The sequence below is a fragment of the Zootoca vivipara genome, unplaced genomic scaffold, assembly GCF_965207765.1.
Source record: "Zootoca vivipara unplaced genomic scaffold, rZooViv2.hap1.1 HAP1_SCAFFOLD_30, whole genome shotgun sequence".
Classification (NCBI taxonomy): domain Eukaryota; kingdom Metazoa; phylum Chordata; class Lepidosauria; order Squamata; family Lacertidae; genus Zootoca; species Zootoca vivipara.
The window spans coordinates 158,632-181,381 of record NW_028291076.1 but is presented as its reverse complement, the minus strand read 5'-3'; the positions used below and the strand labels follow the sequence as shown (position 1 = coordinate 181,381).

General features: G+C 44.0%; 1 protein-coding gene and 1 pseudogene across 17 annotated transcripts in view; both read left to right on the top strand.

Annotated features, from left to right (window-relative positions):
* The first annotated feature begins 4,216 nt into the window (after nucleotides 1–4,216).
* Nucleotides 4,217–7,526, top strand: LOC132592743 (testis-expressed protein 30 pseudogene; annotated as a pseudogene).
* A 127-nt stretch (nucleotides 7,527–7,653) lies between these two features.
* The window catches only part of PPFIBP1 (PPFIB scaffold protein 1), a 60,090-nt gene continuing 44,993 nt past the window's right edge, over nucleotides 7,654–22,750 (top strand). For 15 of the 17 annotated variants that reach the window (XM_088660203.1, XM_088660201.1, XM_088660197.1 and 12 more), the window contains exons 1-3: nucleotides 7,654–7,797; nucleotides 12,274–12,479; nucleotides 20,253–20,339. In XM_088660203.1, the coding sequence (XP_088516329.1) occupies nucleotides 7,734–7,797; nucleotides 12,274–12,479; nucleotides 20,253–20,339 (357 nt within the window). In that variant the 5' untranslated portion in view covers nucleotides 7,654–7,733. The remainder of the gene's footprint in view (nucleotides 7,798–12,273; nucleotides 12,480–20,252; nucleotides 20,340–22,750) is intronic. The other 2 variants (XM_088660200.1, XM_088660206.1) reach the window with 2 other exon arrangements.

The window sequence follows — 22,750 nt, the reverse complement described above, 5'->3', positions numbered from 1 at the left end:
CCACAATTCTGATGATATAGATGATATAGATGATATAGATATAGATATAGATATAGATGGAAGCTGCCCAGAGTGGGTTGGGCAACCCAGTCAGATGGACTGGGTATAAATAATAAATTATTATTATTATCCGTTGAACTTCTTATTGGATCAAAATAAAAAAAATATTTCTTCCAATAGCACCTTAGAGACCAACTAAGTTTGTCATTGGTATGAACTTTCGTTTGCATGCACACTTCTTCAGATACACATCTTATTGGATGTGTATCTTATCTTATCTTACAGGTAGGTAGCCGTGTTGGTCTGGGTCGAAGTAAAATAAAAAAAATTCCTTCAGTAGCACCTTAAAGACCAACTAAGTTTTTATTTTGGTATGAGCTTTCGTGTGCATGCACACTTCTTCAGATACAGTGAAATGGAAGTTTCCAGGCACTTATGTAGAGAAGGGGTGGGGAGGGGTGGGGATGGGGAGGGGGGATCACTCAGAAGGGTGGTGGAAATGGGTGATTGACTGACTGATAGCTGTTGATGACCGCAAACGACTGCAAATGGTTTTGCATGAAAAAGCAAGGGTTGAGATGGCTGAAGATCGCTTATCATGTATAATGAGATAAGAATCCGATATCTCTGTTCAAACCAGGTCCCTCCATGGTTTTGAGCTTGGTGATAAGTTGCAATTCAGCAACTTCTCTTTCCAGTCTATTTCTGAAATTCTTTTGTAGTAAGACAGCTACTTTGAGATCTTGTATAGAATGTCCTGGGAGATTGAAGTGTTCTCCTACTGGTTTTTCTGTCTTCTGGTTCCTGATGTCAGATTTATGTCCATTTATCCTTTGGCGTAGGGTTTGGCCTGTTTGTCCAATATAGAGAGCTGAAGGGCACTGTTGGCATTTGATGGCATACACAATGTTAGAGGATGAGCAATTAAATAGTCCTGAGATGGTATGTTGGATGTTGTTGGGGCCAGTAATGGTGTTGTCTGGGTGTATGTGGCAGCAAAGTTGGCATCTGGGTTTATTGCAGGCTCTGGTACCAGTGTCCATGTTAAGTCTGGTGGTTGTATTATTGTGGGTGAGGAGTTGTTTAAGATTGGGTGGCTGTCTGTAGGCAATGAAAGGTCTTCCTCCCAGAGCTTGAGAAAGAGAGCTGTCATTGTCCAGGAGAGGCTGTAGATCTCTGATGATGCGTTGTACTGTTTTAGCTTGGGAGCTGTATGTGATGACTAGTGGTGTTCTGTTATTTTCTTTTTTGGGTCTGTCTTGCAGCAGGTTCTCTCTAGGTATCTGTCTGGCTCTGTTGATCTGTTGTTTAACTTCATCAGGTGGATATTTTTAGAATATAAATATATTTTTAGAACTAACCCACCCCTTCTCTACATAAGTGCCTGGAAACTTCCATTTCACTGTATCTGAAGAAGTGTGCATGCACACGAAAGCTCATACCAAAATAAAAACTTAGTTGGTCTTTAAGGTGCTACTGAAGGAATTTTTTTTATTTATCTTATCTTATTCTTATTGGATGTGCATCAGTTGGGAACATTTACCAATATCCTGTGCTCTGTGTTGAACTTGAATTGAATAGAGCTAAAAAGGAAAGGTATTAGTGGTGGCCTATAAAACCCTGAATGGCTCGTGTCTAAGATGTGCAAGGGACCACTTTTACTCCTTTGTTCCACCACACCCTTTAGTGTAGACTAGGAATACAGTAATGCCACACAGAATTTTTCTCAAGGGGTTAACTCCCAACTCTAGAATTCTTTCCCTGCAGATTAGCCAAAACTCAAGCCTGGTGGGGTGGTCTTCTGGAAGTGATAGAAGACATTTTAATTCCAGCTACTGGTGGCCAATAGTCCAGGAGAGACCAGAACCATTAGTATATTGTTACCTGTTCTGAACTTTTGCAATGGGATGTGCTGCAACCTAATTAAATAATGGAAACCCAGCATAGTACATGTCTACTTTAATGTAAGCACCAGCAGGCAATTCCTCGTGTGTTTTGAACCTTACTGGTTCCTCTTGTAGGGATAGACAGATTTTGAAATCAAACTGTTAACAGCTGTATTGAATGATTGAGTCTGTATCTAACATCTGTCTATTTTTGGTCCCGGAAATGATGGCTCTTTATTGTGCACATGGGATAAGAGAGCGAAGGGGTCTATTATGCCAGTTTCAGGGAGATTGCAAATGTGGCCTTCATGCCCCAAGAAGCTGCTGCTTGTGGAATTTTACAACTCTTTGATCTGGCTGCTCTTTTTTTAGCCTGTGCAGTTCATTCATGTAGATTACTATTTGCTTTTCGAGATTTAGCTTCCCTAACTTCAGAAAGTAGGTCACTGAAAGAGGCGTATGTCAATCAGAGGTTACTGTTCATGCTCAAGCCTGCTTTCCTTTAGACAGACTGATGGGGCATCTTTCGATGAACTAATTTTTAAAGCTTGTGACGGCATACTCTCTGCCCATGTAGTTGCCTAGCTGCTTGAAATAAAATAACAATAACCCATAATGTTAAGATTTTATCCGTGTACTAGCTGGCCCTGCCACGTGTTGCTGTGGTATTGTGTGTGAAATTAGTAAGAAAGGAGTAAGATAGTTGATATTAGAAAGTCTGTTCTGTCTTTATGTATTTTGTGGAGGAATCATCGATGGTGGCATGGGCGTTGGGGTTTGGGTTTTCTCTTGGGATGTGTGTGGCGGTAGTGTGTTGGACGTTGTTATTGACAGTTTTGTCGTGGGTGAAGTGTCTCTCGGTGGTTTTTTGTTTTTTTGTGGGGGTTTGGGGTTACTGGGGTAATGCAGAATGGTGTCAAGTTATGGAGGGTGGTTGGTGTTGTATAGCAAGTGTAAAATGGAGGTGGTTAGGGGTCCTGAGGTGGGAGTTATTGGTGTGTGTGTGGGGTTTGGAGGTTAGTGGGGCGAGGTGGGGGGTTACTGGGGAGACGTGGGATGGTGTAAAGTTTTAGAGGGTGGCTGTGGAATGTAGGTAGTTATGGGTCCCTAGGTGGGTTTTTCTGGGTGTGATGGTCAGAGGGGAAGTGGCTTATGGAAAGGCATTGGTCCCGATGAGGGGGTCACGGTGGCGTTGGGGTTGTTGGGTGGTGGGGCAGCATCTGAGGGAGCGGGCTTGGTCCCGAGGAGGCGGCCACGGTGGTATTGGGGGTGCAGCAGCATCTGAGGGAGTGGGTTGAGGGAGAGGCCTTGTTCCCGAGGAGGCAGGCGCCGGTGGTGTTGGGCGGTGTTGGGCGGTGAGACATCGTCAGAGGAAGCAGGCTTGGTCCGGAGGAGGTGGCCACGGTGGAGTGGGGTTTTTTGGGTGGTGTGGCAGCATCTGTGGGAGAGGCCTTGTTCCCAAGGAGGCGGTCGTGGTGGTGTTGGGGTCTGTCAGACGGTGAGGCAGCGTCAGAGGAAGGGGGCTTGTTCCCCAGGAGGTGGGCACACTGGCATCGGAGCTGTCGGGTGTGTGTGTGCGGTTGTGTCTGAGGGAGTGGGATTGCTCCCGAGGAGGCGGCCACATTGGTGTCGGGTGTGTCCGATACCGTCTTCCAGACCTCTGGGACGGCGTGGGCCTGGCCTACCCAGAAGGCCACTTCAGTTCGATGGCTGCGGGAAACCGGAAGTTTTTTCGACTTACGAATTTTTCAACTTACGAAGGTGCCTTGGGAATGGATTAATTTCGTAAGTCGAGGCACCACTGTATGGGCATTGGAACATGGCCTTCTCTCACTTGCTCTCTCCCTAACTCTCCTCCCAGCAGCAACTGGGAAAGAACCCACATCAGAGAAGTCCCCTCCAGGCATTTCCAAATGAAAGGTGTTCCTTGTGTAGAAGGTGGTGCTGGGAATTTAGTATCAAATTCTGCACGATTCACTTCTGATACAAAAGGCAAGAGAACTTGGCCATTTGGAAGCAAAATGATGGTCTAAACTGAAGTCATTTGCTTTTGTGAATCTATATATATATATATATATAAATGTAAAAACGGCGGAATTGTGGGCTCCACTTTTCTCCGAAACCGCTTGACCGATTGTATTACAATTTGGACACAACGGTCCATGCCACAACCCGAGTGTTTGTATAACCTCAGATTGTTCACACCTCATACCTACACTGGTAAAAATGTGCTTTTACACAAACAAAAACAGCGCCCTCCAGAGGCAAAATCCCCACACCTCCTCCTCCTCCTCCTCCATCATCATGGAAACTAGCCCACACCCCACAGACCCCGCCTCCGGCACGAGCTACTCTAAAACCACCGCGGTTTCCTTTCGGATGTCGAGACATTCATAAACGCGTGGCCATTACCCCCATTCGTAAGTCGAAAAATTCGGTTGTCGAGTTTCTCTCTAGAGATGAGCCTACCAGCAGGGCTCTCCAAACAGTTCCATGTACAGTACTTTGTAGAGCAGGCATGGCTAAGCTGTCTCTGTCCAGATGTTGTTGGATGACCACTCCTGCTAGTCTTAGCCCAGCATGGCCCATGCTCAGGGATGGAAGAAGTTATAGTCCAACAACGTGGGGGGGGGGGACAAGACACACGTCAGTCATCTCTGGTATACAGCATTGAACCAAAACATGGCAGATCTGAGTAAAAAATCTGGACTGTATTGGGAAGCTTAAAGCTAAATTGATTTGTAGTCAAGAGTTCTGAGACATGAACTTGCCAGATCATAACAGGAAAATGGGTGACTGTTGCGACACCAGTGTTGAAAATACCATTTGGAAGCAAATATCTAGACGCCGTTTTCTCCATCCCCAAGAAGAAGCTGCTGTCTGCTGTTATTCTTACTCACAGAGCATCTGGTGATATGAATTTCTCTCACCTTGTATCTTTGGCAAACTACCTGGCCTCTCATATATTTCTGTGTCTGCGATTTACCTGCAGAAGCCTCAATATCATATATAGAACTAAAGCATATAAAGCTGTTGTGGAATATTTAAGATCATCAGGCAGCTGCACACTTTCTGGCACTTTTCTTGGAGGCTGTTCAAGGGGCTTGTGTGCTGCTGCCTCCATGATACATCAAGCGGACCAAGAAAGTGACAGCTTCATTCAAGTTTTTATCCACTGCATTGGTCAAAGCTTCACTCTAAACTTCGGGATGAAGATTTATTGTCCATTAAGTCTCCTGTGCTATTTGTGTCTGGAGATACAGATGAGATGTGTGATAAACAGTTGCAGATTTCTCCTGATTAAAGTGCAAAGTGTTTGGGACATTGGCAGGGAAACCAAAATGTTTGTTTACAAAGCTATTGTACTACCAACCTTACCATATGCTTGTGAAACAAGGACCACTTATAAATGCCATCTCCAACTCCTCGAAAGATTGTATCAACGGTGTCTCCAAAAAATTTTACACATCACTTGGGAAGACAGGCGAACTAATATCAGTGTACTGGAAGAAGCAAAGATCACCAGTGTTGAAGCAATGATTCTTCAACATCAACTTTGTTGGACTGGTCATGTTGTGCGGATGCCTGATGATCGTCTTCCAAAGCAACTACTCTATTCCGAACTTAAATGGAAAGCGTAATGCTGGTGGCCAACAAAAGAGGTTTAAAGACTGTCTCAAGGCAAATCTAAAAAAATGTAGTATAAACACTGACAACTGGAAACACTGGCCTGCAAGCGCTCCAGTTGGAGAACAGCCTTTACCAAAGGTGTCATGGGCTTTGAAGACACTCGATCTCAGGACATAAGGGAGAAATGTGCTAAGAGGAAGGCGTGCTTGGCAAATCCACACCGTGACCAACTCCTGCCCGGAAACCAATGTCCCCACTGTGAAAGGACGTGTGGATCCAGAATTGTCCTCTACAGTCACTTACGGACTCATTGTTAAAACCGTGTTTATGGAAGACAATCTTACTCGGATACGAGTGATCGCCAAAGAAGAAGAAGAAGATAGAAGAATGTTGAAGAGTCAAAATACATTACATGAAATTGCTTGTGCATCTGTTGTTGGATGCTAGTATTTCACTTAGGTGGGAGATTTGATTGTTTTCTTATGTTATGGGGGAGCAATTTAAAGTAAACCTTCAAAGAAAAAAATGACCCCAACCCCCTCCCCAAACCTGCGCTAGCCCTTTCCATAACATGCTAGTTTTGTATGATTTGTAGGAGGACATTTCAATGTTTGAATCTCATTTGAAGTGGCCACAAACAAAAAGCTGTACCACTTGCCTTTCTAATAATGCATGTTTCAGCTCATATATGGATGCCAGCAACAAGACCCTGACTGGTTGGCAAACAGCAGGCTCCAAACTCTCTTGTTTTATTTATTAAAACAGACTGGAAAAAGCTTCTGGAAAGAGAAAAGTCTTCAGTAGAGTCAGAAGGACAGCCAAGATGGTACCTATCTGCTGGTCAGGGGGAGGAAATCCCAAAGGGTATAGGGTGCCACAGTGCTAAAGGTCCAATTCCTACATTGTGCAGAATGGACCTCCTGATAAGATGATATAAGGGGTGAGACAATCCTTCAGGTACCCCGGTCCCAAGTTGTATAGGGCTGGCACCTTGAACTTAGCCTGTGAACAAATTGGCGGCCAGGGCAGTTCTTCCTAGTTGCTGATATCAGGCCCCAGTAAGCAGTCCAGCCGCCCATATCAGAAATAGGAAAGGCTGCTTTGCACTTGGTTGGGGTTTGTCCATCTAGTCCTGTGTTGCCCCTGTGACTGGCAGCAGTTCTCAGGCGAAGATCTTTCCCATAATTACCAACGTTTTAAAAACCTGCAGGATCAAATGTTTAAAAGTATATAGCACACCATTTTTTGTAAGATAAGTGTGTGTGATGGGGATTGTCTATGAAACGTTTATCACATCATGTTGTGGTAGATTGTGGCAACGTGTGTATTTTTAAGAAGAAAAATGGTTCTGCATGATTAGCAAAAACCACTGACAGAAAGAAACTGCTTACATTTTACAACTTGTCAGCTCCAAGCTTGTGGCTGGCAAATGTGTGGTATCTTGCATAAAACCCGAAAACGTAATGAGAACAGCTCTTGGGGAGAACATTGGGGGCCTCTGTTATTTAGAGCTTGTGCAGCTGGTGGCCAGCAGTCCAGATGAAGCCATCCAGCCATTTTCTTTGGTTTACCAAGTATTTGACAGTTTCTCTGATTTTGCAGCCCCAGGGAGGCAGCACTTGGTGGCCCACCACATGCCTCTGGTGTGCTGCGTGAGTCGCAACTTGTGTGTGCTGGTTTAGATTTACAACATTTTCCGGGCCATTTTTGCAGCTGGTTATGAGCCGAAGCTATAATCCTTGTTGTTGTCTTTATCAATCCCGTTGTAGCTAGCAGGACACAACTGCAAAATATGTGGTTTTTGAGGGCTTGTTAAGACCTCAGTTCCCCTGTGAGCTCACTTTACATCTGCCAGCTTTAGAAGGGAACAGATGTTCTCCAAACCAGGCAGGCTATAACTGTGCATGCTGTTGGAAATAGGCATTCTGCAGGAATGCAGTCTCCCTCCCTACTCAAACGCTAGGTTCCCAAGCAACCCAGCCTTGTCTAAACCAGGTCTGGGTGATGTGCACCTGCGGACATTTTGGGGAACAGAATCCTGTTCTTCAAATGCTGAAGTGAAGTAAGGAGTTGGACTAGATGACCCTTGGGGGTCTCTTCCGACTCTGATTCTATGATCATTTGCAGATTGCTTAGTTTAGCTGTGGCTTCTGAAGGGTTGAAAAGCATGTTTAACATTGCCTCTTCATTACTTCAGGTATTTGCAGAATCCAGAAAATGATGGGTGATGCAAGTGAGATGCTGGCTGCCGCTTTGGAACAGATGGATGGCATTATTGCAGGTAGAACATTAACCCAATGTTTTCTTTTAATCTGCTCAATTGCCCTTTTGCTCCTGGAGGGTGTGTGTGTTCTGGACTAGGAAGCCACTGAGCATGGTGAATTTCTTCTCTCTTCATAGAATCAGACTGAAACTGCTCTTCTCTTTGCAAATTCATTTAAACTAAACCATTAACTTGCTTGAAGCTCTCTGCTTCGCACTCACCACCTGCTTTTCAAAGCTGTCAGGTGATGTGGCTCTCACTGTTGCAGTCTGTTCATTTGAGGGAGGAATGTTTCCCCCCCCCCAAAAAAAATATAGGTTAAAGTGTTGTTGTGCGTGTTGGAGGTTATCAAAGGGAGAAGGGCCACGAGGAGCAACCTGGATTATGTTAACACAAAAAGGGGGATGAGGTGGTAAAATTGTGCCTGGACAATGGCAGAGACGGAAGGTTGAACAGCCTTTTCATGGAGATAATCATTCCCTGCTCATAACATACCAGCATATAAGAAGGGTAGGCCTGAATTACCTTTATGTCCTAGGGTTTTGTGACAGATGTAGCATGTTCCCATCGATGGTCCACATCCCCCCTCCCCCATCTGAAGTAGCACAGCCCAAAAACAGTTTGATCACCTCATCAGCTATTTGTGAGAACTAGGTCTCAACTAGACTGTCTCTCTTACTCCGTTCTGAAATTTATCCCCAGGGGAAGGAATCTTCCGGCCATGCACACTAGCATTTTGGTTTGATTTCATGCCAAGCCAAGCTGTGCAAACAGCTGTTTAAACTAGAAAAGTATTCTGAGTGGGTGCAGAAGACATGAAGGTGCCGAGTTTCCAGATTAGTGATGTTATTTCCCTTGCAAAATACTTTCTGAAATGGATAATAACATATTATTTCCTCCCATCCATCTCACTTTAGCCACATAGATTTTCTAAGGATTTGCATCATAAATACATGTGTCTAACAGATGTGAATATAGCATATTTCTACTTACAATTGCATTTGCGTTTCCCTAAAGGTTATTGGCTCCAGACTGACCTTGATAAGGCAATTAAATGAATATGAATAAAATATCCAAATTATCAACACTATGGTGTAGAATGCTTGAGGGAAAAGGACATTTTGTCAGTGAAGTACTTGAAAAATATTAACTTATATTACCGTAATACTCGAACTTATGTGGCTCTATCTATCTATCTATCTATCTATCTATCTATCTATCTATCTATCTATCTATCTAAAGGCTTAGCTCCTGTGAATTTGTCTAATCCTATCAGCCATGATAATAAAACAGAGCTTCCATGTTCAGGAGCAGATTACCCCTGAACTTCAGATGTTGTGGGAGAGAACAGGGAAGGTATGTTGCTATCATGCACTGCTTGTGAGCTTCCCAGAGGCCCCTAGCTCTTGTTTTTCTGGACCCTGTTGGACCTAGGCCTGACCAGCAAGGCGGATGCACCTTGCATAATAATATAGCACCTCATGAGATGTTGTCACAATAAATAAAATCCACAAAATGAGAAAGAATAACCTGTGCTCTGTCTCTAAATACTGTATTTTGCCATGTATAAGACAACCCTTTTCCTTTGTAAAAATTTAGTGAGAAATTGAGGGCCGTCTTTATACACAAGTTAATATGGTGAGGAGCCAGAGTGGAGGATCGTGGAAAAACAGCTCAACAGCTCAGTGAACTTAAAAAAGAAGCTCAATGCTTCCTTTAGCTGGTCACCTGAATTGACCTCTTAGTTATTGGCATGCATATATGCTAGTGAAGTAGATAGCCTGAACTTGGACAGAAGAGACCTTGGTTCAGATTCATGGAAGTCATGGAAGTCATTGTGTGACCATGGATCTTCATTATATCTTTCAGCTTCACTTTCTGAACAGATTCCCCATGAGAGTTACCCAGGGCAGGATATAAATATGATAGAAAACGAAATTCTCTGTAAGATTTATATCTTGCCTTTCATTGTAAGCAATTATTAGGGCACATTCAAATGAAAAACAAGGCAAAACCAGTCAATTAAAGAGTAAATTCATTTCAAATTTGAAGCACTTAACCTGTGTGTTAATCCTGGGTGGAGGGAAGAGATGGGTGGAGGGAACTGGCCCCCCAAAATGTGGAGAATCCTGTGCTTTTGGAGGTCTGTGGTCCACACAAACAGCTTGCTTCAAAGAGGCCTGTGGCAATTTAAAGCTGGCCTTCACGCAGAAATGGTTCCATGCGCAGTCACCTGGGCTTGCTCTCTTCTTTTGCTTCCTGGGCATCAGACTTCTGAGCACAGATGCTCAAACTTCTCTCCCTGCCTTTGCTGCCTCAAGCACAGTTCACAGCTTTCCATTGCCCCCCATCTTCTCTCCCCTAGCACTAATAACCCTTGCTGGGTGCTGCATCCACGCAACATACTGTGATGCCGCAAAAATTCTGTTCTTCAGAATTGTAGAGGTCACAGCCGATGTCTTCTGTGTGACTGTAATTTTAAAGCTCAGTTAATGGCTGGTATTGAGGCATTGATTAAACCATGTATGTCGCAAAGGCTGTCCTGCAAGCAACAAGACCAGAGGCCTGGATTGGATATATCGAAAGGAAAGATACCAAGAACTCTGGCTCAGAAGAAAGTAGATACACGTTGATCTTTCCAAACTCAGGCACGATATTTGAAAAGCGTAGAATTTCATTTCAAAAACCAACACGACTTCATAAATTAGCAGGCCCTGTCCTGGGTTTTTTCCCTGAATCGACTCGGCACTTCGGCTTTATATATAAAACAACTCTTTTGTGAACAATACTGGAGTCTTGCCCTGAATTGACTCAGCACTCCAGCTCTATATAAAACGACCCTTTAGAACACTAAAGGGAATCAGTTTGATAGTTAATGTTTTTGTTTATTGATATCTTTTGTGTCTTTTCATTGTAATGTACCATTATATATACATATTTTGTGAATTCTAAGGTACAACACTTATTTGAAGCTACATATGCTCCTGTGAACTGAAGTTTTTTGTGTGTTCTGTTTAAATCTGTTATTCTCACTAGAATACATACCTTTATTTGACTGCAACTCATGAGTAGGTTTTATTCCTTACATTGAAATTTCTGGCCAGAGTTCTTGGTATCTTTCCTTTCGGTTTAACTCACAACTGGATTGGATATATATCATAAGAGCAATTTTCATAATACTTTACATTGTGTCTTCAGGTTTGAGCAGACTTGTCTACACTGCTATGCAGCAAACTAACTTTGATAATTCATTTGTATAAATGTCACCCACATAATCTGGTTTGTAGGGTTTAATGTGCAATTATTCAAAACTGCAAGCTTGTATAAATCAACACTAGTACATAAGACACAGAGCTCATGTATTGTAGCAGAAATACATGAGAAACCTGGGTTTGAATCCCGACGAAGCCATGAAGTGCTCAAGGTAACTTTTCAGCGAGTTACATTCCCTCAACCCTGCTCATAAAGGGTGAGGAAGGGAAAAAAGGGATAACCTATATTCTTCCTTAAGACCTTGGAAGAAACATAGTATACAAAGTTGAGGAATACATACCATATTTTTCGCTCCATAAGACACAATTTTTTCCTCCTAAAAAGTAAGAGGAAGTGTCTGTGTGTCTTATGGAGCGAGGAGTCTTATGGATTAAGAGGAAATGTCTGTGCGTCTTATGGAGCGAATGCCTGGTCCCTGGAGCCGAATTACCCAGGAGTGAAAAGCAGACCGTGCTTTTTTTTTTAAAAAAGAAAGAGCTAAAGGCTAACAAGAGCGAAAGAGAACCCGCTCAGCAGCTGATTGCAAGAGATCGGGTAGGGAGATAAGAGACACTAGCTCCCTTCCCGGCCCCACCCCCTTGCCCAAGCCTCCATTGTTGTGTTTCCCCAGCCACATGTGACTGGCTGATTAGATTATCTGTCTGGAAACTGCAGATATGGCTCCCTTTCCTTTCCTAAAGAAGCTGCAGAACTGTGAGTTGAACTCCATAAAACAGGATTCCCCCCCCTGCAAGGTAAGTTCAACAACTTTGAACTGATCCTCAAAAATGGAGCTTTTCCCCTTTGCAAAAAAAGCTGCACAACTGTGAGCTGATCCACCCAAAAACGGGGCTTTTCCCAATTGCAAAAGAAGCTGCACAACTTGGAGCTGATGCTCAAAAAATGGAGCTTTCCCCCTTTGCAAAAAGCTGCACAACTGTGAGCTGATCCAAAAAAACAAAACAAAAAACCAACCACAGGGCTTTCCCCCTTTCCTCCTCTAAAAATTAGGTGCGTCTTTTGGTCAGGTTCATTTTCTTCATGTCACTACAACATTGGTCACACCGTTCAAAAGCTACCACTTTCATCAGGCAATATGCCCGCCGTTTTGGGTTGATTTTTAACCTCCATTTTTGTAGCAGCTCTTTCATTATTTTGAATTTGTTTCCCTCTCCTCTGCCCCACACATGCACAAATCTAGCTTGTGCCGTAGTCAAGTGTTTCAATATTTGTGCTGTCTAGGTTCCAAGGCTCTGGAATATTCGAATGGCATATTTGACTGCCAGTCCCCGACTTCTCCATTCATGGGTAGCCTGCGAGCGCTGCATCTCGTGGAGGATTTGCGTGGCTTACTGGAGATGATGGAAGCGGATGAAAAAGAAGGATTGCGGTGTCAAGTCCCAGATTCGACAGCAGAGATTTTGATGGAATGGTTGCAGAGCCAAATGGTATGGCATTTGCATGGATTATTGGCAAATACAATGTATGTAGTCCTACAATGTGGGTATATATGTTCACTGCTTCTGTGTTTGATCTTAATGTGCACTGCTGAATGATTGTCAAATACTGCAGTGCTGCTAAATGCGTATCAAAGCCCCACATTGCCATGCTGCATTTTTTATTGATTCCCTTAGACTTGTTTTGTCAGGTGGCTTGTTTTCTGTGTTCCTTTCACAATGATTCAGAATACATTGTACGTACTTAATTTTGTCTTCATCCGTTTTGAAGAACAATTCCTCATGCTTTCTCCCATTTTTTCTGGTTTGAAAGGTGTGAAGCTAGGGTTGCCATATGTCCAGATTTTCCCAGACATGTCCTCTTTTGCAAAGGCAAAATCATCATCTGGGCTGATTTTTAATATTTTGCAGAACGTCCGGGTTCTTGTGAGGTAGATTAGACTGAGAGACGGGGACAGGCCCCCAAGGTCACCCAGTGAGCTTCACGGACAAGTGGGGTTCGAACCCTGGTCTCCCAAGCCACAATCTGACACTCTAACCATTATACAGTGGAACCTCGGTTTATGAACACCTCGGTTTACGAATTTTCGGTTTACGAACGCCGCGGACCCATCTGGAACGGATTAAATCACTTTCCATTACTTTCAGTGGGAAGGTTCGCTTCAGTTTATGAACACTTCAGTTTATGAACAGAAGTACAAGTTTCAAAGCTTTTAGGAAAAAATGATAACAGATATGTCTCAGTCATATCTGAAATTCTTGCTCAGCAAAACATTTAGAGCTGATTCCATTATCACATTAACAGTAAGCATATATAATTATTCTATTCCATCTTCCCTCCTAATCTGCAAATTTATGATTCTGCTAAATTAACAGTATTAACAGTACACAATCTTTTTGTTTGTTAGTTCATTGTTTTAATGGCGACAATACTGATGTACCTGGGGGAATGGGGGTGGGGTACTTGATAGGAATTGGCTTATTGTCACTTTTTGTCATCTTCTAGAGGGTGTGATTTTTAAAATCACAGATCCACAGATTTGTAGTCCTTTCACCCATGGTGGGACTTGAATCCACGGCCCCGAGATTAAGAGTCTCATGCTCCACCAACTTGAGCTATCTCTCAGGGCTGTTATATGTGTGGATATAATTTTTAATATTTTCTAGTGGGGTTAATTTTTATATTTTACTTGTTTGTATTGTTAGAAGTTGCCCTGAGACCTGTGGGTTTTGCGGGGTTCTCCTGGAGGAAGGGATCATAATATAATAACCACGGGGAGACCTGTTGCAAAGACTGCTCAACCCACAGACTTCATGTCTGGTGACAAAGTGTCTATGTTCTATTAGTTTTGTCCCATTGGTAGGAGTGTGTGTGTGTGTGTATTATAAAGCCACCCTAGTAAATATTCATTTGAAAGACAGAGGACAAATACCCAACATAAGATCCAACGCACCCTGGACTTTGAAGTCACCTTATTTTACTTGTTATTTGTATTATATTTACTGTTTTTAATTAGGTTTTGTAATTTTGGATTATGCGGAATGCTTTATCTGAGTGGATGTAGCAACCGAGTAATTTCGTTGTTCCCGCAAGGGGACAATGACAATAAAGATATCTTATCTTATCTAACATGCAATTAAGAGGGCTCCTGGACTTTTAGTCAGGTCGGCAGATGGAATGGGAGAGGCTGTAGACTTACTATTTTTTGGCATTTCTAAGCATGTGGCACAATTATGAAAGGTAGTTAATTATGTGGTGCCTATTTGAACATATAGTGGTGGTCATTTAATGATTGAGCAATAAACTGATGCAACTAGCATTAAAAAAAACAGTGGGATTTTTGTTTAGTTTTGTTGAAGGCTTGGTTTGATGTTCCAATACTTATTGGAAATAAGCTAGGTTAAAAGTTACGTTGCATCATTTAAAGTCAATACAGTGGTACCTCGACTTACGAACAACTCGACAACCGAATTTTTCGACTGACGAATGGGGGTAATGGCCACACGCTTACGAATGTCTTGATATCTGAAAGGAAACCACGTTTTGTTAAAGCCCACCTTTCTCTGAAACTGTTTGCCTGTTTGTGATCAAATTTGGCCACAGCGTCACATGCGGATGGCACAGTGTCCCTAACAACTTAGATTGGACAGGTGGCAGACCTATGGCAGGTAGATACCTGATTTTGTGTCAAAATACATAGCGACCTCCAGTGGACATCAAAGGAATAGGCGGAATAGGAGCATACTCCCAGGCAATCCACCGAGATCCAGATGACCAACGAAATTTAGGCCCAACGGACTCCACAACCAAAATCAAACCCAGTCCACGATCCAGACAGCCCCAACCCCGAGATCCACACACCTCACTGAGATCCACCCTGCTCCGCCATCCACTGCACCGAAATCAAACCCACTCCGCGATCCAAGCAACCCCACCCCGATCAAACCCACCCTGCAATCTACCCAGAGATCCACCCCCCACCGACAGCCTCGACCCTGAGATCCACACACCTCACCGAGATCCACCCTGCCCTGCCATCCACCGTATCGAAATCAAACCCACCCCGTGATCCAAGCAAACCCACCCCGATCAATCCCACCCCACGATCCAGCCAGCCCTGGAGATCCAAACCCCCCATCCACCCCACCGAACTCAAACCCTGAAGACCCCACTGTGCCGCCCGATATCTACATACCTCACCGAGATCCACCCCGCCCCACCATCCACCGAACCAAAATCAATCCCACCCCGCGATCCAGCCCCCCTAGAGACGTCAGATCCATACCATTCCGGACACCACTCCACCGAAATCCAGACCGCCTCGGACCAGGCCACTCGCCCAGGAACTGCCACCGCCCACCGAGATCTACCCGCCCTGAAGTGAAATCCAGGCTGCCTCAGTCCAGGGCGCTCGCCCAGGAGCCGGAGCCGCCCACCGAGATCCACCCGCCCCTGGAGCCAGCTCGCCTGGGAGACCACGCAGTCGCAAAAACAAGGCCTCCCTGAAGCCACCATTGCCCACCGAAATCCAGCCCACCCTGGGAGCCAGGCCGCCTCAGAGACCGTGCCGTCCTGAGAGCCAGGCCACCCCAGAGCCACCAAGGCCTACCTCGGACCCCGATGTCCCTTTTACTCAACAGATGAGGTCAGACGCAACATGTGCTTCCCAAACTCCATACACCATAACCCCCAACCCCCCCCCACATACCTCCCACCTCGGGACCCCTAACCACACCCACCAAACCCCCACACCCACCTCCATGTTTCCCTCACACAGTGGGGGGGCATAATAGGGGGTAGGGATAGGCAAGGCCTCGCCTGGGTGGGGTGGAGGGGTCAAAATAGGGGACAGGGATAGGTAAGGCCTTGCCTGGATGGGGTGGGGGACTCAATACGAGATCGGGATAGGTCAACCCTTCCCTGGCTGGGGTGGGGGGGAACAGAATAGGAGACGGGGATACCTAATGGGCCGGTACAGAGTGGGGTGAGACACAGGGATGCCCCTATGTAAACATAACACATGAATAACAGGGGGACTCTGATGGTAAGGGGATTCTGAAGGGGGACTCTGACCCTCCATTTAACAAAGCCACAGCAACGCGTGGCAGGGCCAGCTAGTACTTAATAGATTGGCTTTTCATTAGCTTTAAGATGCCATCTGCTGGAAGACAGGTGTCTTTGCAACTGCAGCTCAGAATCTCCTCAAACTTACAGGATGTGAAGCTTATAGGATGCAAACATGGGCTCTGAACCAAATCATATTTTATCACAGGGAAATGTTATGGTTGTGTGTTACATGTTATTTTATCAGATACAGGTAGGTAGCCGTGTTGGTCTGCCGTAGTCGAAACAAATTAAAAATGATATGAAGAAGGGTGCATGCACACGAAAGCTCATACCAATGACAAACTTAGTTGGTCTTTAAGGTGCTACTGGAAGGAATTTTTTTTTATTATGTTATTTATCAGTGTGCCTGGATGGTAAAGATAGGACTTTAAATGTCTTTTTCTGATACGGGGCAGATGGTTTCCAGTAGCCCTATTCTTAAATGCATATCTATGTGGAGGGTTTTCTGTTGTTGTTGTTGTTGTGTTTTTTTTAATTAAAAAAACCCTAAGGAAAAGTAGGTCATGTGACAAGCACATGCGCAGCCACCTACAGCCCAACGTGGCCCATCTCATCTCAAGCGATCTCAGTGAGAACTAGGAAATAGTTCTGCCAGGTCAACATGGACCAAGGCTAGCTTGCCTTCACCAATTGTAGGTTGAGGCCACTTTGGGTCTCTCTGTGTGTGGTGGTGGTGGTGGGATATTGGCAGAAATGCTTCCTTTCATCATAGTAGTAAAGTAGTACTCCTGGAATTATTTTTGCCGCTATTAAAGACACAGCAGACTCTTCCAGGATTGGATCTGGTTACTGACCTCAAGAGGTATACAATAGGCTAATTACACAGTTCTCTCTGTTTATGGTGTGCATGCGATTTCCATAAAGTTATGGCAACGTTTGATACTCCTACAAAATGTTCCTGTGCTTCATGTAATATGCCTGTGGGGTTGAAGGCAAAACTGTGAATGTTCAGTGTTGATAAACAGCACAGAAAAACAGCTCCATTGACCTAGGTTTCCTGCAGTGTAAATACTACTCCCTTTGTTGCCTCTTAATGCCTGGAATTGCCATCTAATGCTTTCCTCCATCTCTTCCTACAAAATTCCAGCTCAGACCCCACCTGCCTGTGACATCCTTGGTTTAACCCAGGCATGTCCAAAATCCGTTTTTGGGCCCCAATCTGGCCATCCATGACTTGATCATGGAAGTCCTGCGCCGAGGGCCTTCTGGCGATTCCCTCACTTCAAGAAGCCCAGTTGCAGGGAACCAGGCAGAGGGCCTTCTTGGTAGTGGCACCCGCCCTGTGGAACGCCCTCCCACCAGATGTCAAAGAGAAAAACAACTACCAGACTTTTAGAAGACGGCTGAAAGCAGCCCTGTTTAGGGAAGCTTTTAATGTTTGACGGACTACTGTATTTTAATATTTTGTTGAAAGCCGGCCAGAGTGGCTGGGGATACCCAGCCAGATGGGCGGGGTATAGAATAATAATAATAATAATAATAATAATAATAATAATAATAATATCCGGTCCCCGGTCCCCGTGGCAGTATATGTCCTGGGGTAAAATCCTAAAAAATGTTCAGCAACTTTGGGGTTAAAAGCTAAGCTCAACAACTTCAATCCTAAAAGAAGCTCAACAGCTTTGGTCAGCCCTCACGCATGCTCACTTCATCAAATCTGGCCATCTTTGAAAAAAGTTTGGGCACCCCTGATTAACCCCTTCACCTTCACCCTGCAGCTCAAACGAGCCTCCTTTCCTTGTTCCTCTTCTCTTCCTATCCTTTTCCTCCCCTAGATGTCAGATTATAAATGTCCCTAGAGAAAGTTGTGTGTTTCTTTGCTTATGCTAATTATGTAGAGTGCATTGATATACCACGGTTGATACAGATAAACCATTTAAAAGGAAGGGCTCTTGGGAGAGGGGAGATCACACACTGGTTATTTTTTTTCTTTCACAGGTGTCCTTTATTGTAAAAATGGGAGAAATAAAATTTGAGGAGTTTAGCAGGCTGGACTTAACTTTGCTTTTAATCCAATTTAGCATGAATTTAAGTGTGGTTTAGCAATAAAATACCTAGACTGAACTTCACATGTTTTCAACAAGACATGTATAGCATTGAGCTGCAGAGCAAAAAAACAGCATGATGATTATCGATTTAACAATATTTTCCCCCTGTCATGCCTTCGGGCAGCCTTTGTGTGTTTGTGTCAGCTTGCTTTGCTTCAGAAGTTTTTTCATTATTATTATTATTATTATTATTATTATTATTATTATTATTTTATTTTGTCTTGCTGCTCAGCTGCATTTCTTTGCCTTGCAGCCATTTTTGGAAACGCTGAATGTGCAGGAAATGAATTTGGGTCATAGGAGGCCAGTTTCTCACTTCTCATTTTCAAGATCCCCATCAAGATCCCCTCTGGTGCTGAATTATATCTTTATTGCTTCGGGCCTCCCCAGTCTCGCTCATTATATTTCAGCATCTCAAAGACTAGGAAATGACCTCACTTGCACTTAGATGTTGCTTGTACATATAATAATGTTCTTCATGGTGAATAAAATTCCATTCCCAAGGAAAATGTATTATTTAACCACAACGTTTCTATTTCTTAAGATTCAGGCTGAAATTTCTAATTTTCAGAACCATATGTAGAATCCTGCTCTTGTGTGAGCAGACTATCTTCATAAGACACGGCTCAGGCAAGGGTTCCAAATGATCCAAGCCTGTGCATAAGATGGGGGTGTAACCTTTGCAGTTGTTGTTGTTGTTTAGTCGTTTAGTTGTGTCCGACTCTTCGTGACCCCATGGACCAGAGCACGCCAGGCACTCCTGTCTTGCACTGCCTCCCGCAGCTTGGTCAAACTCATGTTCGTAGCTTCGAGAACACTGTCCAACCATCTTGTCCTCTGTCGTCCCCTTCTCCTAGTGCCCTTAATCTTTCCCAACATCAGGGTCTTTTCCAAGGATTCTTCTCTTCTCATGAGGTGGCCAAAGTATTGCAGTACAACATCTTTTACCTGTTTAGATGTTGTACTGCAAAGGTACTGTTTACTAAACAGTACCTTTGCAGTACAACATCTTTTATCAGTCTTCCATGAATCAAGACTCCCATCTCCCAATAACTCATTACAAGCTGGACAGATTCAAGTACCAACCCAACTAATTATGAATTTTGGCAATGTTTCTTCACCAGACTAGGGATACCCAGTTTGGAACCTGCTCAACCACAAATCTCAATTCACACACTCTGCATAGATTGAAATAAAACCGGGGAAGGGGGGGCGGTCGTGTATTCTTATCTTTAGCTCAGTGGAAGAATAAATTTCAATAGGCAACATACAAAAACTCTACTGTCTAGGGCAGGGACGTCCAACTCTCAATAGACTGTGATCTGCTCACAGTATTAAAAAAAACTGGCAGTGATCTACCCATTATTGTAAAAAAACTAACTAACAGTGATCTACCCAAAGTTTTTGAGCTTTTTTAGAAAGCCAAAGTTGTGGGGTTTTTTTTTTGGTTTTTTTCTAAGGAGATCGCTGGGGGGCCAGAGATCAACCAGGATCTACCAGGAACACCCCGTGATCTACCAGTATCCCAGAACGATCCAACCCCTAAATGCTAACTACAGGGGGTCCGTTAAATAGTAGTTTAATTCTATATTTGAATCCTTGTTATGTTCACACTGCCTTTGTATTTTTGTTGTGTTTTATGATTTGTGTATGTTATGTGTGTTGATGCTGGTCTGCGACTGTATAAATAAATTCATTCATTCACCAGTAGATCACGATCTACCTGTTGGACATGCCTGGTCTAGGGCTATTCTCACACTAATTATTTCTAGTTCGTTGGGAAGCATGTGATAGAATTGGCCTATTTTTTTAAGTGTCATCCAGCATTTTGTTTATGTTTTAGGGACATGACATAATCATCCTGTTGCTTTTTAGATTATTGAAATGTTTGTGGATATGGCATTATCAGCCTTTGGGTGCTCCTTTTCACACAGGATAATGCACTGTGTGTGTGTGGGTGTGGCATTGGTGCTGCATCCTGAAGTATTTGTTGCACTCATCTGGAATTTCACTTGGTGCTATAATTTGAGTCGTTCTGATGGAACAGTCTGAACAGCAGACCAGTGTGTCCTTTATTTTGTTTTCCAGACCAACGGACATATATCTACAAATGGAGATGTGTATCAAGAGCGGCTTGCACGTTTGGAAAATGACAAGGAATCTCTTGTACTTCAAGTAAGTTCTTTTCCAAGTTCGTTCCTTCTTTGTTTCTATGAAGAATAGAGCTTTTGATGTCAATTTGATCACTCTTGACCGTGGGTTCACACAGTCAAGTTTATATCCTCCCCTCCTTAAAATTGTATCATGTGCAGGGATCAAGGCGTAGAGAAAATGTTCTTGAAAGGAAGAAGAAAGGGAATTTTCCTTGAGGGGGAAAAACTACATTTCTCAGCTGCCATCAACTCCAACTGGTGGCCCAGCTGCACCCTTGTCTGCCAAGGAGAGCTTAACTTCTTTTTATGCTTTTATAACCTCTAGGTTAGATCACTGCAACATGTTATGCATAGGGCTGCCTCTGAAGATGGTTCAGAAACTTCAGCTGGTACAGAATGTGGTGGCCAGGTTGCTCACAGGCAAGAGCATATAACACTGATCCTGTTCCGAATGCACTGGCTGCCAGTTAGCTTCCAGGCCCAGTTCAAAGTGCTGGTTTTGAGCTAAAAAGCCTTTAAACCACAATACCTCAAGGATCACCTCTCCTCATATCATCACCTGAGGGCCTTCTTCGTGTGCCTCCTCCATGAGAGGTCAAGAGAGGGACAACACAGAAACAGGTCTTTTCTGTGGTGGCCCCCACTTGTGGAGCCACCCCGGGGAAGCTTGTCTGATGCTTTCATTGCATATCTTTAGGCACCTGGCAAAAACTTTCCTCTACAACCAGGCCTTTGGCCTCTATCTGTGGCCTTTTAAAAGTGGGTGGGATGTTTTTAATGTACAGTCGTACCTTGGAAGTTAAACGGAATCCATTCCAGAAGTCCGTTCGACTTCCAAAACATTTGGAAACAAAAGCACAGCTTCTGATTGGCTTCAGGAAGCCCTGTCAGATGTTCGCCTTCCAAAAATAGTTCGCAAACCAGAACAGTCACTGTTTGCAACATTCGGGAGCCAAAATGTTTGTGAACTAAGCTGTTAGAAAACCAAGGTATGAGTGTGTTTCTTTTTCCTCTTGTTTTAATGTATCTGTATAAGGCTTTTGTCTGTCTGTCTGTCTGTCTGTCTGTCTGTCTGTCTGTCTGTCTGTCTGTCTGTCTGTTTCTTTGTAAGTTGCTTTGGCTTTCTCTGGGCAAGATAAAGTGACATAATAATAATTATAATAATGATAATAATAATAATGCAATTCATCATGACACATTTTCCATGTGTCAGCATGACTGTGCATGCTGTTCCCATGTCCATTTAATGTTTACAAACTGTATTCTTAGTGGAGTTTCTAGTGGCAGGGTATATTTATTTGTAAATTAAATATTTTCTCCCACTTCACTCTCATGGAGAAATTTTCTGGAAGGGTGAATATAATCATGCTTAGTTATATGGTAAGAATTGCTGTGGTAAATTCGCTCCACCACCCGTTGGGGAGGACTCTCCTCTGGGAGGAGGTACGTTGTTCCGTGCCGCCCGGGGGATCCTGGTCACGTCATCCATCGGCCAGCCAATCATCTGGCTGGGGGGGGGCGTGGCCGGGACCAGTTTAAACGGCCACGCGAGCTGAGAGGCTGCCTCTTGGCTCGCGTTCTCAATCTCCCACCCTCCCTCCCTATTTGCAGGTTTAGTCTTTAATGGCCTTGCTATGGACCTCGGTTGGTCACCATTGAGGGGCCTGGTAGGAATTTTTCCACTTGGCAAATTGGCTCAGGCCATTTGGTTTTCGCCTACCTCATAGGAATCATCACAACTTTGTAAGGTTTTGCAGTTAGGCATTGGGTGACCTTCTGATGGGGGAGGGGAGGCCTGGCCATCGCCTGCCCCTCCATGCGTAGGTGTAATCCGTTAACGGAATCCGGGGGTGTGGATCTTGTCCGAAGCCCGGGGCAGGGCTAGGGCCATGCCACGACCCTTCCGGGAACCCAGGGGGGAGCTCGAGTTGGTTTGCATCGACGGAACTCCCCTACCGGTGGTTTACCCTACCAGACTTCCTGCGCAGCGGGCAGGAGTCAGATATAGCCTGGTCTACTCAATGCCTAAGCCAATACCACTCACATTCTGTAACCAATAAAGTTGTGGCCTAAATTTGCCCATATCCTGTGCCCTAGTGTTTTTATTCCTCCTTGAGGGGGTGGTTACAGGGGTCTCGACACACAACTTTTGTGCCCCTGTTCTGTTTTTATTAAATGAAACCTGCTTTATTAGGGGAAAGTACTATTGATGGAAAGGACTATTCAATATAAAAATATTAACTACATAGAAGAAAAAGCCTTGCTAAGGAAGAATCAGCATAGCTTCTGCAAAGGGAAGTCCCTCCTCATTTATATTTGAGAGTATCAACAAGCATCTGAAAAGAGATAGTCCAGCAGATGCTGCATATTTGGGCTTCCACGTAGCCTTTGACAACATTCCTCACCAAAACTTCCAAAATAAACTTTGCAGTA